The sequence below is a fragment of the Taeniopygia guttata genome, chromosome Z (genome assembly GCF_048771995.1).
Source record: "Taeniopygia guttata chromosome Z, bTaeGut7.mat, whole genome shotgun sequence".
NCBI classification, from domain to species: Eukaryota; Metazoa; Chordata; class Aves; order Passeriformes; family Estrildidae; genus Taeniopygia; species Taeniopygia guttata.
Genome location: NC_133063.1, coordinates 6,562,259 through 6,578,642, shown reverse-complemented (window position 1 = coordinate 6,578,642; position 16,384 = coordinate 6,562,259). Strand labels below are relative to the sequence as shown.

Sequence of the window (16,384 nt, the reverse complement as noted above, 5' to 3'; positions counted from 1 at the left end):
AATGGGCTTGATTCTCATTCATGCTAAATCTTTTTTTAAAATACATGTTTGGTCTCACTGGGATGAAAATTATTTTCTGTATAGGAGACTGTTTGGTGCTCTGCTTTGCACCAGACCAAAACAGTGGCTAAAACAGTGTTGATAAGTTAACAGTGCTTGGCTACCACTGACCAGAGCTTGCACAGTACAGGACTTTCTCCATGCATGACAATGCTGGGGACAGCAAAAACTTGGGAGAAAATGTAGCTGGTACAGTGGTCTGAAACTGACCAAAATTCTATTCTGTATCGTATGACAGCCATGCTTAGTTATTAAAGCTGGAGAAAGAGAAGCAGATGAGAGGTTTGTGGGTATGATGCTTATCTCCCTAGAAAAACACTGTATGCTCCAAGTAAGGCCCTGCTCTGCAGGAAGTAGCTGGGACATCTATCTGATGGTGGGGAATACTGAATGATGTCCTGCTTTTGCTTTGCTTGTACATGTATCTCTTGCTTTCCCTGTGAAACTGCAATTACCTTAACACTTGAGCCTTGCTTTCCTTCACTTCCCATCTCATGGCAGAAGGGATTGAGCACAAAGCTGGCTGGATGTTTGGTTGCTTGCAAGGATAAACCCACCACAAAATGATAAAGAAGTTTGAAACGAGAGGAAGCATCACTGTCTCTCATGCGAAGCATGAACACTCATTTGAACAGTATTTTAAAGCCATAGAATATGAAACATCACAGAAGACTGAAAATCAAATTCAAAAGTATGAGAGTAATTTCCTGTACAACACTTACCTGTTTACCCTACTCAGTTTATCTGACTGTCTTAATAATTGCACTTAAGGACAGAAAAATCAATTCCTTACAGATTTTGTAGCTTTAGCAAAAAATTACAACAAATTGAAACAACTGTAAGGTTGGCAGAACATCTCTGCTGTTACTGCTAGCTTAAAGTGTGTAATTACTTACTAGGTTGAAGTGTTTAGTTAATTTTGATAGATGAAGTTCATTGCTTTTACTTATTTTGTTCTTTACCAAAGACCCACAGTGTGCTCCTTCTCCAGACTAAACAATAAGAACTTCTGATTGTTCTCTCTGTTAATTGAGATCCACAGTTTTGAAAAAAGATATGAGTAAGAGAAAGAGACTAAAACAGAAGAAGACATAATTGGCTACTCCAGGAAAGATGCTCTTCACTCTTGTTTTCAAGAGAGGAATGTTGTGGATGTTTATCCACATTTATTGATTATATCAAACATAGGACTCCATTTAGTCTTACCCACCACACTCATTTACAGCATTATTGCTTAATTGATCACTTGAGTGATATCCAAGTATATGTAATACCACATAAAATATGAATGAGATCTTGCAGCTTTACTGAAAGTCAGAATATGACATATGACTGTTGGTTTGTTAATGCACTATGGTATTTTTTGTACAGTTTATCATTACAATGTCAACTTTATTCATGTTACAAAATTGTCATCTCACTTCCTTTCGTGCAGATCATGAAGGAAAAGCAGGAATGGCTTCTCTTATTTTAAAGCACAATGCTTCATTAGACTTGGAGCAAATGTATAAGCAAGTAGTGACCTACCTACCAAGTTATGCTTGTCCCCTTTTCTTAAGAGTCCAGGTAAGCTGCATTATTGCCTGTGTATACTAACATCGACATAATTTAAGCATAGAGATAACTATGTGAATAACAAAAAGTGCTTATTCATGTATCAGTAGATTAGTTTTAGACCAGGTCCTATTTGCTTTCTTCATTAATGGAGTCCTGGAAAAGGGATTACACAAAAAGTCAATGAATTTGCAGATTACGTTTAAATGAGAGAAGCTGTACAAATGAGCAAGGACAGAGATGATACAAAGGATTTGGGGAGATTAGAAGCATAATCATGGTGAAAGAAAAAGATCCAGGTTTAAAAACATTAACAATTGCATCTGGAGAAAGGAATCTGAAATTCATTTTACTTAGTGAAAATGAGAGAGAAATAGGGCTAAAACAGGAGATAGTGGGCTGTGCACAATAAAAGAAATGTTATTTTCTGTGTAACAATGACAAACATTAAAGCATTTGAAAAGATACTAGTTAAATTGAAAAGGTGAATGAAAATGTGTGTTATTGTTGCCGCCACAGTAATCACCAAACTCATCCTTATTTTTGCACTACTTTGCTCTAGTAACTGTCCAGTTTGGGGTAAAATAGGCTCTCCCACAGAGTGTAAAAATGTAAATATAATAGAGTGGACTACATAGAGCTAGGAAAAAATGTGTGAGTATCAAAATTGATACTCACAAATTGATTGACACAATATTGATAATCATGATAAATGAAGTCTGATGAGCACTTGGATTTCTGATAAGTGTTTTGCAAACATCATGATAAAGACAAACAGAAAAATGTTTCTGAAGGTGTTTATGGAGGAGTACCCTAAGTTCAAGGACCAGATGAAAAAAACAGTCATTGTTTATAAAGAGAAGTTATGGAAGTTGGTATCTTAGACCACCCAGGGATTGAATATTGGTTCAGAATAAAGAGGGGAAACAAAAAAATCTGTGAAAGACCTTGAAAGTGAAATATGTGTGTATTTATCGATCAATCTATCTCATAAGTCCAGGAAGATACCTAGCAGCAGCATTCTGATGTGAGCAAGCAAGATTAGACTTGAGAATGTTGCAGTAGTCAGTTTATAAATTATGAGAACCTAGTCTAGATTCACTCCTGTACAGCTGTACAAAAAAACCTTTACACAGAATTTGAATCTTGGGTATTGCATTGATATCAAATATATAGAATTTGAATTTAAATAAAAATTTAAATGCCTCCATTACAGATGCATTGCTGTTGGTACAGCTGTCATTGATCAAGAAAGGAGGTAGAGGGTGGAACTTCAAGGGAAAAAATAAAAATCATATTAAGCTTGATCTAACATATATTTTAGATGTCAGAACATTTCCTAGACCAACCAGAGCAGGTAGATAAAATCTGTAGGTGTGCCTGGAGTAGATAAAAGGGCTCTGTGACATTTTTTTTTTTAAATAATACTTAATTATTTTTAAGTCAGAGATTGTTTGCATATATAAAAAATATAATGACAGAAGAGAAGATGATGGAGTAGAAGTAGTTAGAATAGAGAAGACAGTCTTATTACAGATGCCTCACACCACTTTTCCAAGGGATGCCATAGCACTGGAGCAGTCTGAAAACAAGATGTAGAGTCAAGATTCATCTTCCCTTGGACCGGAATATGAGTGTGGCTGATTTAGTATGTGATTCTTTCAACCCCATTTGTGAGGTGACAACAGTCATAGATACAATAAATTTCCTGAGTTTTACCATAAGGAGTTCTTGGCAATAACAAGGTTTTACTCTCAGAAGACCCATGGTGTGCAGCTTCCTTTCATGACGTGCCCAGTGAAGAACAGTGACTGCCTTGGGCGTGCTGGGGCTCCACACACCCACCAAATGTGAGACTAAAGTGACACTGCACAGGGATGCACACAGAAAAGGGCTCTGGCTTGTGCCAGCTGCGTGTCTGGTCTGGGTCTGCAGCACCACACAAGCCCCAGTTTTTCAGCACAATGAATACAAACTGACTTACATCAAGTAAGACTTTGAAAAACAAACGTTGATGTGAGAAAAAGTAGCTTTTGAATAATGTATCTTTTAGTTTTTGAATAATGTATCTTTTTCTCTACTGCAGGAAAAAATGGAAATGACAGGAACATTCAAACAACAAAAATTTCGACTTGTGGATGAAGGTTTTAATCCAGCTACAATTACTGATCCTCTTTATTTTTTAGACAATTCTAAGAAAGCATATGTCATGTTAACCAAAGAATTACATGAGATGATCTTATCTGGGAAAATTAAGCTTTAATTAATTGACCATATAATAGTCTATTAAAGGATAGTCTGTACAAGCTATTCTATGAGAAAACAATGCAATTAATCCCGAGTATTTATACATAATTATCCAGAATAATGTTTTTTATATTTGATATTTACATTCAGATATGTCTTTTCTTACTTGATCATTATTTTTTACTAATCACTTTTTACCTCTTTAGACAAATTTCTATGCAAATAACCTGTACAACATAATTGACATCTATTTTATGTTAACTTTGGAATATAAATGCTGAATCTGATACTTTTTCTTAGTCCTAAATGAACATAAATGATACATGGTATGACACATGGTATAAAAATAATCAGCATATAAAGATACTGTGTCACATGTTGTGTCTAAAGGGAGACTATATGCCACTAACATCTTTTTTTTCTGTAGTTTACACACTTCTGAATGTGCATTTTAAGAAGTAAAAGCTTGACACTGGTTGGAGGAAAAATATTTTCTGCAGGGGATATTTCTGATTGAATATAAGATAAAAGAAACTGAAGCAGAAGAAAGTCCTCCAAACAAACCCAATACTAACATCACTGCTGAATTTTTTTTTTTCTATCATAATCTGTGCTCTCTCATTTGTTAAACTGGCTGTTCAGAGTGTCAAATTCTGAAGACAAAGCAAACTTCTGTGAAATGAGTAGCAGCAGATCAACAGTAGCCAGAGAATATCTGCATTCTTAATGGGGAATATCATTTATATAACATAACAAGAATTATTGCATCACTTTATGTCATGCATATTGTGTACCAAATAGCTTCCATACTCTAGTAATGACTGCTAGAGATTATTATTTTATGAGTATAGAATATAGCTGAATTTTTAAAACACTAGAATTTATGTTCTAAAAATTGCTTTTTGTAAGTTTTAAAATAAAGTATAAGATTATTTAAACCAAATACCATTCTGTCTCAGTTTCATTCAAGTCTGATTGGACAAAGTCTGTTTTCCAGCCTCTTTTGATACTTTATTTGCACAATGCTTTCTTCTAATGCAGCATGATGCCCACTTTGATCAGCCAGAAGCAGTATCAGGAAATACTGAAAGGGTGCCTTTCTCCAACAGTGGGCATCATAAGTATGTTTTCCATCATAACAGTGGTATGAAACTAGGTTCTCATGAAAGAGTAGGATGTAACACACTTTAAAAAAAATCATCTTGTGTATTTCTACCTTACTTATCTAACAAGACATTAGAACCTGTGTCAATTTTTGAACCTTGATTATTACTTTAACTGATTTTCTTTAAAAACCAAAACCAAGGATGCAGAGAAAAATATATAAAGATCATAATTTACTTATTTTGAACACAATATTCCTTATGGGGCTGTTAGTATAAATAAGGAAGTTTACAATTTTGCAATTTACAAACCAATGTGGGCTAACAAATACTTACAGCAACATCATGCCTTATGTTAGATGTTAATGTAAATCACATATTGGGGAACAAAGAGAGCTTCCATAAGGATGGAAGGGAGTCACCATGACCTAGCATTTCCTGAGCAGTCCTATTTTTTCTGTTTCTTTAGGCAGTGCCCAAATGGCTGTGGGTGGCTGAAATCTGGGGCTGGGGATGTTTGCCTCTTTCTGAGACAGATGGAAGTGGCATTACCTAGTCAAGAACTGCAAATTTAAGAATGGGGTGTTTATTATAAAGTTAAACCCAGCTTTACATGTTAGGATGAAATTTTGAGCAAAGGATTGGTTGTTGAAATCCAAACTACTTTAACTCTTACACAGGCATATGCTGAATATACTTGAGAAGTCTTTTATTACAACAGTAAAAATTACATCCTTCCTATGGAAAATAATTATTTTCTGATTTTTTAATTAAATACGGCACCCTGTCATTCACAGTATCATATTTAATCTTGTAGTAGAATACTAAGAATTTAGTGAGATCAATTGCTTAGCTTTGGTAATATATTTAGCACTTGTAAAATTTATTTAGCTTTACAATACTTGATTCTATATATGACTAGTGAAAAGGTTTAACCACTTAAATGAAACAAATGCAAGAAATGAGAGGAGAAAAAAGAAATTAAAAAAGAATAAAACTCTTTTCCATTAAAAAATAAAAAAGGAGAAACAAACCCCAAAGTTTTGTTCGTGAGTGTCAGCATTTGCTCACGTATTTTGTAGTGTATCTAAGATGAAGCAGATTGCTTCTGTGAACAGTGGTTGGGTCAGACAAAGCACCAGAGGAAGAACAATGTCTGTGTGCCACCTTTCATGCTCTGTCCACTTCAGGATTGGCCAACTGGTGTTTCCAAACTCTTGGGTACGTTTTCAGCAGCAGTGGGACTCTTCTAACACAACAACTTTGGGAGATTAAAGTGTTTGTGTCGCAGCTGTGAGCACTAGTGAAATACAGAGTTCCAGCTTCTCCCCTGTTTTCCATAGTAAATAACTAAGATAGCCTGGGCAATCTGCCTGTTTTCAAAGGTGAGTAAAATAGTACTGTTCCATGCACTACCCCAAGAAATAAGATGTCCTTGACATCAAGAAAATAATACATAGGCTCTGAATTTCCTAAGGGGAAAAGAGTCTATTACTCTCAGTCCAGTAGTTTTCCTTCTTTTAGCCAGTAAGCTGGGTGCCAGCTTTGATTGCATTGAAGCATGTTCCAGCAAAATGAATTTTCATTCCTCATGAATACCTAAGTTCTTGAATGAGCACTGCAGTTGGGCTGAATAATGATGGTGCTCGTGTCAGACACCACAAAGGGTCTTCCTTTCAGAATCAGAAAATATTGGGACTAACCTGTTAATTTCCTACCTTTACACAGATCAACATTTGGACTGGCTGAGGTGTGAGGGTTTGAGGGTTGCTGCCAAATGATGTCTCAGTATTTTCCTGGGAAACTTCATTTCATGTAGTATATAGTAAAGAAGCAGATGAGGGGTGGCTGGGGTGTGGATGAAGACTTGCACTACTAACCTCATATATTAAAAATGAAGAGAAAGAGTGAAGTAAATGAAGGTAATTATTTTTGAGATTTAATGTATATATTTTCCCTCTGCATTTAAGGAAGGTTGATGATGCAAGAAATATTTATTAATTAAAAAAAAAGAAATTAGAGTTACCATTTAGAAAAGGTAAAATTCTGGAAGGGCAAACACGTATTCACTCTCTTGTCTTGGTTAGTACAGTTATAGTCTGTATTAATTTAAATAAACCTTTCTCAGGATCCCCAGAAAACAATAAAAAACCACAAGCAGATCATGGCCTGAATCTCAATCTCCTCACCCAAGGCAGATAAATAGAGCTTTTAAAGAGAATTCACATACCCATAAGAACCACCATAAAGAATATATTTCAATTGACATACGCATTTCCTGCAGATGACATATAGAAAACACCTTCTACTGTTGATTTTTTTTTTTTTTAGGAAAAAAAGAGGTAAAGGCAAGAGGAGTACTCTTTCCTGCATTTTTTAAATCTAAAAATACTGGATGGCTGCAGGAGAAAAGACAAAAAAGTCACTCTTCTTAAAAAAATTAAGAGTTCATTTTCAGTAGCCTGTCCCCAGCTAACAATGCAAGTAGTAATTTGATGTGCATTATCACAGCAGAAATAATGACACATACCAGTATGCATGAAGCTTATTTAGTCAAGGCTAATTTCAAGCAAATAATGTCTTTCTGTTTAATATCTACTATTGCAAAAAATTAGATGGAAAGACTCAGCAGCCAAAGAAAACTTGCATGTGAATAGCAGCAATTTTAGAAATAATGTTTAGTGTGATGTGTATTATTAGCAGTACTGACAATAACTGACAGCATCATGTGGCAATTAACTTGGCCATAAAGGTAACATCAGAAAATCATTTGATTGTGTCCTGATACTCAGGAATTAATAAGTTACACATTATACCCTTAGAAAAATAGATTATATTATTTGTGCCTGATAATTTTAAATAAGCTGGGTCATTAGCAGAGTGAAATGTAATTCCTATACCACTAACGAGTCCCCAAGTCTGAGAATCTTTTACCAAAGTAGACTTCATGAGTTTCTCCAAAGACTGCAATAAGCACAGCCCAAGTCAAAGGGTGAGGAATTGCTTTTGCAATACAACAAAGCAGCCCTTGTTGCTGCCTTGCAGTGGGTGTGCACTGACCTATTCCCGTTTGGAGCCGTTCTGGCACCATGAGGTTTGCATACTTCCTGTTATTCCATAGTCCTGCATGACAAGTGGGAGGTTTTGCATTACATCAGCTGGACCACACACACATATTTATAAATAAAAAGGGCACTTAGACTGGCAGAAAACCACTTGTTATTGTGTCTCCTTTTCTTCATGTAACTGATACTGCTATGCTGACAAAAACAATGTATGTATGGACAGTGTTACCCATAAAGGACAATCCAGGTCTGGTAAAATGCTTTTTGTGGTCGTTCTGGGTTTAGAATTCAACTAAGTATCTCTGTTCATTTAAAAACCAACCAATCAAGCAGCCAACCAACCAAATAAAACCCCAATTCCCAAAATCCACATTATAGCAAATAAAGAGTATTTAATTATTTGAAATATATCTTGCAAGAAGGGAGTCAATCCCTTGATGGGAATTGTAATATGAAGAGTCCTGCTCCTTCAGTGCAAACTGCTAAGAGCAGATAAACAGAATTGTCAGTCTCTTATGGTGCTTATGCTATAGAAGGGAATATATTTGGTTTTAAAATACTTTGTAAACTTGTGGATTTTATCCAAAACCACACAACTTATTTCAGTATATAGTTATTTGCCTGATAGAATTCACTATTAATCTGTTTTTGCCAGGCTCTTATGCATCATTGTTAACTATATGTGGCCAAAATATGTAGTAACAGGCTCCCATGGGATGGCAGATGACAGAAAAACTAACTGATGGCTTTCAGAGTAATGACAACAAGAGTGTTAGCTGCGATCCAAGAAAAAACATGTTATAGTGATTACCACAATTTCCATTCATTTTTCTGTTTATTCTGCTTTCCTTTATTATTTTCTCTTTGCTAATAACAAAACACATTTGCATTCCTATTTTTTAAAAATTTGTAACAGCAAGTGAGGAAATCTGATGCTGAAACTAGTCATATCACATTAGAATTCAGCTGAATCAACAACACATATGTACTTTAGTAATCTTAACGCAGTTTTATACTGTGTATGTGAAATGTTACTCAGGGGGATTTAAAACAACATTGCACTTGTTATGTTCTTGGTGTCTTTGAAAGCATAGAAATTAAATGTGAAGACTTTACCAGGTAGCAACCTTTGAAAATCTGGGAAATTACTTAAACCATTCTCCACATTAAACCATTAGCCACAGAATATAATCAAAGTAATTTTAAAATCTAGCTAACTATGATATCATTAAAGACTTGCCTAGCTATCCAATAATTTTCAAACTTCTTTTTCCAAAGTAATTTCTACTAGGCAGCTTACAGTACTTTTCTAAATACATGTATCTTCACTAAATGCCCACTGGCTGGGCTGCACTTTAATAATAACACACTTGATCAATAGTACTCTTTTTCTTTTTTTTAATTTTTTTTTTTTAACCAGACATTTTTCCACCAGCTTTTTCCACAGCTTTTGCAGTTCAGGCAGAAATACCTGTGCTGTACCAGTCATAGGTCATAAGAAACTGTGAAGACAGATTAATTTGTGCCAGACTGTACTCCCCATGTATAAGGATTCAACTTCTTGGTATGGAAAAGCACAAAGATGGATCTCTGGGGAGGCATGCCTAAGCATTAGCTCACTCTGATAGCTTCTTGTCCTGAAGGTATGTGGGAACACAATGCTGCCTCAGATCTTGCTCTAGTTACATTTCAATGATAAGACTTTTCAATAACTTAAGAAAATTCATAATCAGAAAAATGGACATGAACATCAAAATTGTCTTCTGATATTTAACTTTTGTTATCCAGAAGAACTACCAGCTTTAGTGAGTGCATAAAGACCTAATGATGTCATTCATTCACATGTCAAAATTAAAAGGCATTTATTTATTTGTCAGCTTCTAAAACCAGCATGTAGTTTGCATTTCACTTCACTAACATTACTAAGAAACTCAATACTTCTATAGAGTACAATTTTATTGTGGAATTAAATGAATAGCATGTGTTTAGCTGAAAAAGACATCTCTTAAATAATTCCATCTGCTGCATTTCATGGTGCAAACCTTGGAAATTTTTTCCTGAGTTTTTAAAAATAGCCTTCCAGTAGCTGAATGAGGCTACAAGAAAGTGTGGAGAGGGACTTTTTTACAAGGGCATGGAGTGATAGGACAGGGGAGAATGGCTTTAAACTGGAGGAGCATAGATTTAAATTGGCTATTAGGAAGACATTTTTTACTGTGAGGGTGGTGAGACACTGGAACATGTTGCCCAAAAAAACTGTGGCTACCCCATGCCTGGAAGTGTTTAGGGCTGGGTTGGGTGAAGCTCTGAGCACCCTGGTCTAGTGACAGATGTCCCTGCCCAAGGCAGGGGCTTGAACTAGATGGTGTTTAAGGTTCCTTCCAATGGAAACCATTCAGTGATTCTGTGATACTAAACAAGAGAGATCTATGCTCCTGCTTTATTTGCACCTATCATGCTTCAGGACCAGAGTTGCTTATTTCACAGCTGAGTAGCTGCAGCAAATTGAGTTGTTGCAGGCATTGTTTCACTGCCTAGCTCAAGAGCTCAAATGCTGAGTGAAATTCACAGGACACTATGAGAGAGCCTTAAAAAATGTGAGGGAAGAGTTATACGCCTGCAAATAAGATCCACAGAAGTCAGTTCAAATAAATACCTAAAATGACTAGTGGAGAACAGTGAGAAGAAGATTATGTCTTAAATCCATCTCCTGTCAGCCCGTAGGTGTCTAATTCTCATTTGCTGGGAGCACAGAGATAGTTGAGCTCTCATCTAGAATTACGCAAAACCAATTTTTTTTTGCAAATGCAAAAAATTTCTACAGACCGCAATAAAAAAATGCAGCTATATCCATTCAGCTCAGTTTCTATCCAAGCATTTAATTAGAATAATACTTTTAAGACAGAAGATGATTTATTGATAACATGGGAAAATGCTGCAATCAGTTATATATCTCTGCTGTAACAAAGCCATATTCTGTCACAGGGTAAGGAGAACCTCTTTTGGAGCATAAAAAATATAACTCCATTTCCATTTTGCTAGTCACAAAAATCCAATTTTTGTGAAGAGAAGCTTACATCTATGCAAATGCCTGTAATCTGCCATTAACAAAGAGGTTTTGTTGGTAAATTCACAGATCAAAACAATAAGTATGTTTCACCATTGTCTCAGTCTGGTTTTGGCAGATCTCTGCTACAACAAATATAATTTTTCAGGTATATTTGGAACTACCTTGAGGTATTAAGTTTTCTTCAGAGGTACAGACTATTCTTAAAGACTCTCCTCTTTTGCTATATTAAAACTACATTTCTTTAGAGAAATGACCCATACAGAAAGCAAATTTTTGCTAAATATTTTGGAGATAATTCACTTTATTCATCTAGTTCGTATTATTAAACACTGCCTAACTAAAATGTTGATCTGATCCTATAGTCTGCATTTTTCTTGAACCTCTCTATGTGATGTTCAGTACAAGTTCCTCCTAGACAACTTTCAACCTAGTTAGGATAATCTCTGCCTTGCTTTGGTACATAAAAAATAGTATCAGAAAAATATATCCTAAAAAACAGTTTCCAGGACTGATCGAGGGCAAGTAATTACTAATAGCTTTTTACTTACACAGCCAGGGGATGACAATCCTCCTCATGGTAGCTGCGCTGTACATATTGTGTTGGCAATTTCCACAGTCACGATCAGAACCTGTATACCTGTATATTCAGAATTTAAGTGGAAATCATTCTTTCTGCAATCCATAAATCACAGTATCTTGCTTTTGGTCACCACCATTCTGTCTCAGTTAAAAAAAAAATATTCTAAGTATAGAAGCCAGCAGTACATTAAAACTGCACAGTGAAATTAACTGAACCAATACACTAGATAGCATTGTTGCATTTAATAAAAGGCCTGTTGCATTCAATAATGTATTAAAATAAAAATGTATGACTCATTTTTGATGATAATCTGTTGTAAAAAGTTCTACATATATGTTTCTTAATCTGCAAAAGAATTAGGTATTTGCTGTGACATTAGGATTGGCGTCACTAAGAAGTAGTTATTTGAAAACATACTATCATTTCTGAAACTGCAGGTTTTAGAAACCTTACTACAAGTGTTTCAAACAAATAGGATTTGGGTAATAACTGGTGATTCACATATCTGTCAGGTGGTGGTCTTTGCAGAGGCTGTCACTGCAAATTCTCACATTACACCAAGCAACACAGACAGCTCAAAACCATAGCACTGCATTTGGCACTGGAGTTCTGCTTTCTTTTCTTTTTCTGACCCCAAACCACCCACATAGTTGATCCATTTTGACATAAACCCCCAAAAATTTATTAAGAAAAATTGAAAGGATTTCAGCTATTGAAACTCTAAGTAACACTGAGGATGCCGTTCAGTGGAACCCACTGAAACACACATAGGGAATATTATCCCTGCATATTCCATTAGCTCATCCTTTGTTAATAAGACCCTGTCAAAATTAATAATTTTTTTAGTCTTAACTTTCAACAAATACTCATTTTAGAGTCCATCATTGAACAAAGAGTCACAGAAATGCTATTCCCAGTGGTAGAAATTTCTGCAAAGACAAAGAGCTTTAAGAAAAACAAAAAGCACTGCCACTGCACACTGGACCCCGAGCTAACTCTGCTTTGCTCTGGTGGAGTGGCAAGTGTGGGGAACTGCCCTGGCTGGGGTAAAGCCAAAGGCAGAACCTGGGAGCCAGCAGTGCTCCCTGCAGAGGGACGGTGTTCCTGAGCAGCAGGCCAGGGACCGAGCAGAGAAGGAAGAGATCTCCAGTCCTGAAGTTCCAACAAACTTCGGAACCAGGGATCAGAACCAGGAGAGCCCCGAGCATCTCTGTGCATGGGGTTTTAAGGTGCAGCAAAACAGGGGGTGGATACAACAGGACAGCCAATGGGGTGGTACTTGAGATGGAGTTTTCGGGCAGAAACCAACCAGGATAGGGGCAGGAGAAAAGTCTTGGTTGGGGATTGGTCTAAATAATGAATGGTGGAGAATGTTCTGGAAGAAGGGGCAGGGCTGCCTTGACAGGCAGGGAAGGGTCTGGAATAAAGGAAGGGGATACTTTGAGGGACAGGTGGAAGGGAGGGCACAACTTAGGAAGAAACCAGCTTGGGGAAAATATGGGGATAACAGAACAAACCATTTAACAATCAACTTAATAAAACTTAATAAAAGAAACACAAACTGCAACAAAACACTTTTTAAAAAATTATTGCTTCAGATTTTATTTGGGTGCTACAGCAATAAAGCCTGACTCTAGAAGCAGTGTTGCAACAAATAAAGGTCTCATGCACATTTATGTATGTCTTTGCAAAATGGGTCAGCTGTCAGGCAGCTTTGCTTGTATGAACACAATCTATTAATTGTGCAGGTGGCAGCAGACCTGGAGTGATGATGAGGCTATTCATCCTGATCTCTCAGAGATACTTACAATAGATGCTAGCTAAAAATATCTGTGGTCTGGACTTCTTCTTTCTTCTATGTTCTGTTATTCCATGTTTTAAAAAATGTAACTTTTAAGGAAACAGGAGGCAAAGGATAATTTATTGTTAATCCAAAATCACTCATGGATTAAGGAGTCCTGGAATTAAATCTATGAATCTCCTGAGAAATGAAAACCACATTCTGCTAATACAGAAGTTTGTTAGGCAGATGTTCCCAATGACAGTAATTAAGTTAGAAAGCTTTTCAAAGAGCTCTTGAGTTAGTAAATTACATCCTTAAAATAAAATATTTAGAACTGGGAAATTGAGGATTGGAGTGACAGATTTAAAAATAGATAAAACAGAGATAAATGCTGACACTAAAAGAACAGACAGAAAATATTTCTTTTCTCCTTAAAAATCTCTGACAGTTTCCTCTGTCTTACAATTGGCTGATATACCTCATATGAGTGGAACTAGACTTTCCAATGTAGGTCAAAGCCTGATGAAGAGAAAAGCATGCCAAAAGAAAATGCAAAGGCACAATGCCATGGAAGCACCTTGTTGATTTGGGTAGCTATTCACTCTGAGAAAGGAACACAGGGCAAGAATTCTGTTAGATAAAAATTCACATTACAGAGTTTAGCTGTAAGTAATTGTGCTGATTTTGGCTGGGATATAATTTATTGTCCTCACAGTGTAAGTAGAGGGCTGCGTTTTTGATTTGTGCTGAGTACAGCGTTGATAATATAGAGATGTTTTTGTTATTGTTAGACAGGGTTTACACAGAGCCAAGGTTTTTTTTTGCTTTCCATACTACCACGGTGGCAAGGAATTCGGGGCTGCATGGGAAGCTAGGAGGAGACACAGCCAGGACAGGGACCCCAGTTGACCCAAAGGGGTATTTAATATCCTATCCCATGTGTATACATCACACAACATCATGCTCAGCATGTAAATTGGAGGGTAGAAGGAGGAAGTGAAGGTTTGGAGTGATGGCATTTGCTTTCCCAAGCAACCATCATGTGTAATGGGGCCGTGCTCTCTTGGAAACAGTTGAACACCTGCTTGAACATGGGAAGCTGGTCAAAATAAAGGGAAAGAAGCAAATGCATACATAGTAGAAACAAGGATAGGTAACCTGGGAAAAGTATAGGCATGAAATTTGGTTCTGTAGGATTGGGTAAGGAAGGTGAGGAAGACCAAGGCAAAGCTGGAACTGAACCTAGCAAGGAATACAAAGAATCATAGGAGCGGCCTCTACAAGTACATTGATCAGAAAAGGAAGGTCAAAGAACCTTCACATCCCCTGATAAACAAACTGATAACAATGGAAGAATGAGAACAATTTTTTGCCTCCATTTTCAATGGCAACCTCTATATTCACATATCTTGAGTGGATGAACAGCAGGATTGGGACTGCTAAAATAGTCCCCAGAGCAAAGCAAAGTTCCTCCCACAGTAAGTAAAGATCTGGTTCATGACCCCCTGAGGAATCTGAATGTACATAAGTCTGTGGAATCCAAAGAGGTGCATCCCAGAATCCTGAGGGAATTGACTGATGTAGTTGTCAAGCTACTCTCCATGGTATTTTTAAGGTCCTGGCAGTCAGGGGAAGTCCCTTGTGACTGGAAAAGGGGAAACATTGTGCCCATCTTTTAAAGGGGTACAAAGGAAAACCCTGGCAACCAGGGACCTCCCAGCCTCACCTCTGTGCCTGGGAATAATGGAGCAAATCCTCCTAGAAGCTGTGCTCCAGCACATGGAGAACAGGGAGGTGATTCAAGACAGCAGCACAACTTCACCAAGGGCAAGTCCTGCCTGACCAAGCCAGAGGCCTTGAATGATGGAGTGACCATATTAGCAGACAAGGGAAGAGTTGAGATGTCATTTATCTGAACTTCTGTAAAGCCTTTGACATGGTCTCCCACCACTTCCCTATCTCTAAATTGCAGAGAGATGGATTTGACTGGTGGACTGTTCAGTGGATAAGTAATTGCTTGGACAAACACATCCACAGGGTGGTGTTCAACAGCAAAGAGTCCTGACAGACACTGGTGACATGCCCCTCAGGGGTCTGTATGGGGACCAGCGCTGTTTAATGCACTGTGTCATCAGTGACACAGACAAAAGGAACGAGTGCACCCCAAGCCAACTGGCAGATGACACCAAGCTGAGTGATGCAGCTGAGACCCTGGAAGGATGGAATGTCATCCAGAGAGATCTGGGCAAGAGAGAATTCTCGTTGCCCATGGGAGTCTCATGATTTCTAACAAGACCAAGTGCAAAGTGCTGCACCTAGTGTACAGCAGCCCCTGGTATCAACACACGCTGGGGGATGAACAGATCAAAAGCAGCCCTGGGGAGAAGGATTTGTGAGAGGCTGGACATGACCCAGCCATGGGCACTCCAGAAAGCCAAAGGTGTCGTGGGCTGCATCCAAAGCAGCGTGGGCAGCAGGGCAGGGAGGGGATTCTGCCCCTCTGCTCTGCTCTGGTGAGAGCCCACCTGGAATCCTGCATCCAGCTCTGGGGTCCCAGAATGGTGAAGGACAAAGAACTGCTGTAGTAAGTCCAGAGGAGGGACACCAAGGTGATTGGAGGAATGGAGCACTTCTCTTATGAGGAAAGGCTGAGAGACTGGTGATTGTTCAGCCTGGAAAAGAGAAGGCCTCAGGGCAACCTAATTGTAACCTTCCAGGACATAAAGGGGGCCTACAAGAAGTCTAGAGAGGAAATTTTTTCAAGGACATGTAGTGACAGAACAGGGGAGAATGGCTTAAAATTGAGAGTATGTTTAGATTAGATACTATGTTGGGGTTGACTTGGTCCAAGATGAAGATGAGCTGGGAATAAGGCCATGGGAAAACCCTTCAACTCACAGCGAGTCAAAAAGGCCAGTTCCA

At 37.6% G+C, this 16,384-nt stretch overlaps 1 protein-coding gene across 2 annotated transcripts in view; it reads left to right on the top strand.

Annotated features, from left to right (window-relative positions):
• Nucleotides 1-4,804, top strand: part of SLC27A6 (solute carrier family 27 member 6) — a 36,913-nt gene extending 32,109 nt beyond the window's left edge. For both annotated transcript variants that reach the window (XM_032744345.3, XM_030258196.4), the window contains exons 9-10: nt 1,496-1,626; nt 3,701-4,804. In XM_032744345.3, the coding sequence (XP_032600236.2) occupies nt 1,496-1,626; nt 3,701-3,877 (308 nt within the window). In that variant the 3' untranslated portion in view covers nt 3,878-4,804. The remainder of the gene's footprint in view (nt 1-1,495; nt 1,627-3,700) is intronic.
• The last annotated feature ends 11,580 nt before the right edge of the window (nt 4,805-16,384 follow it).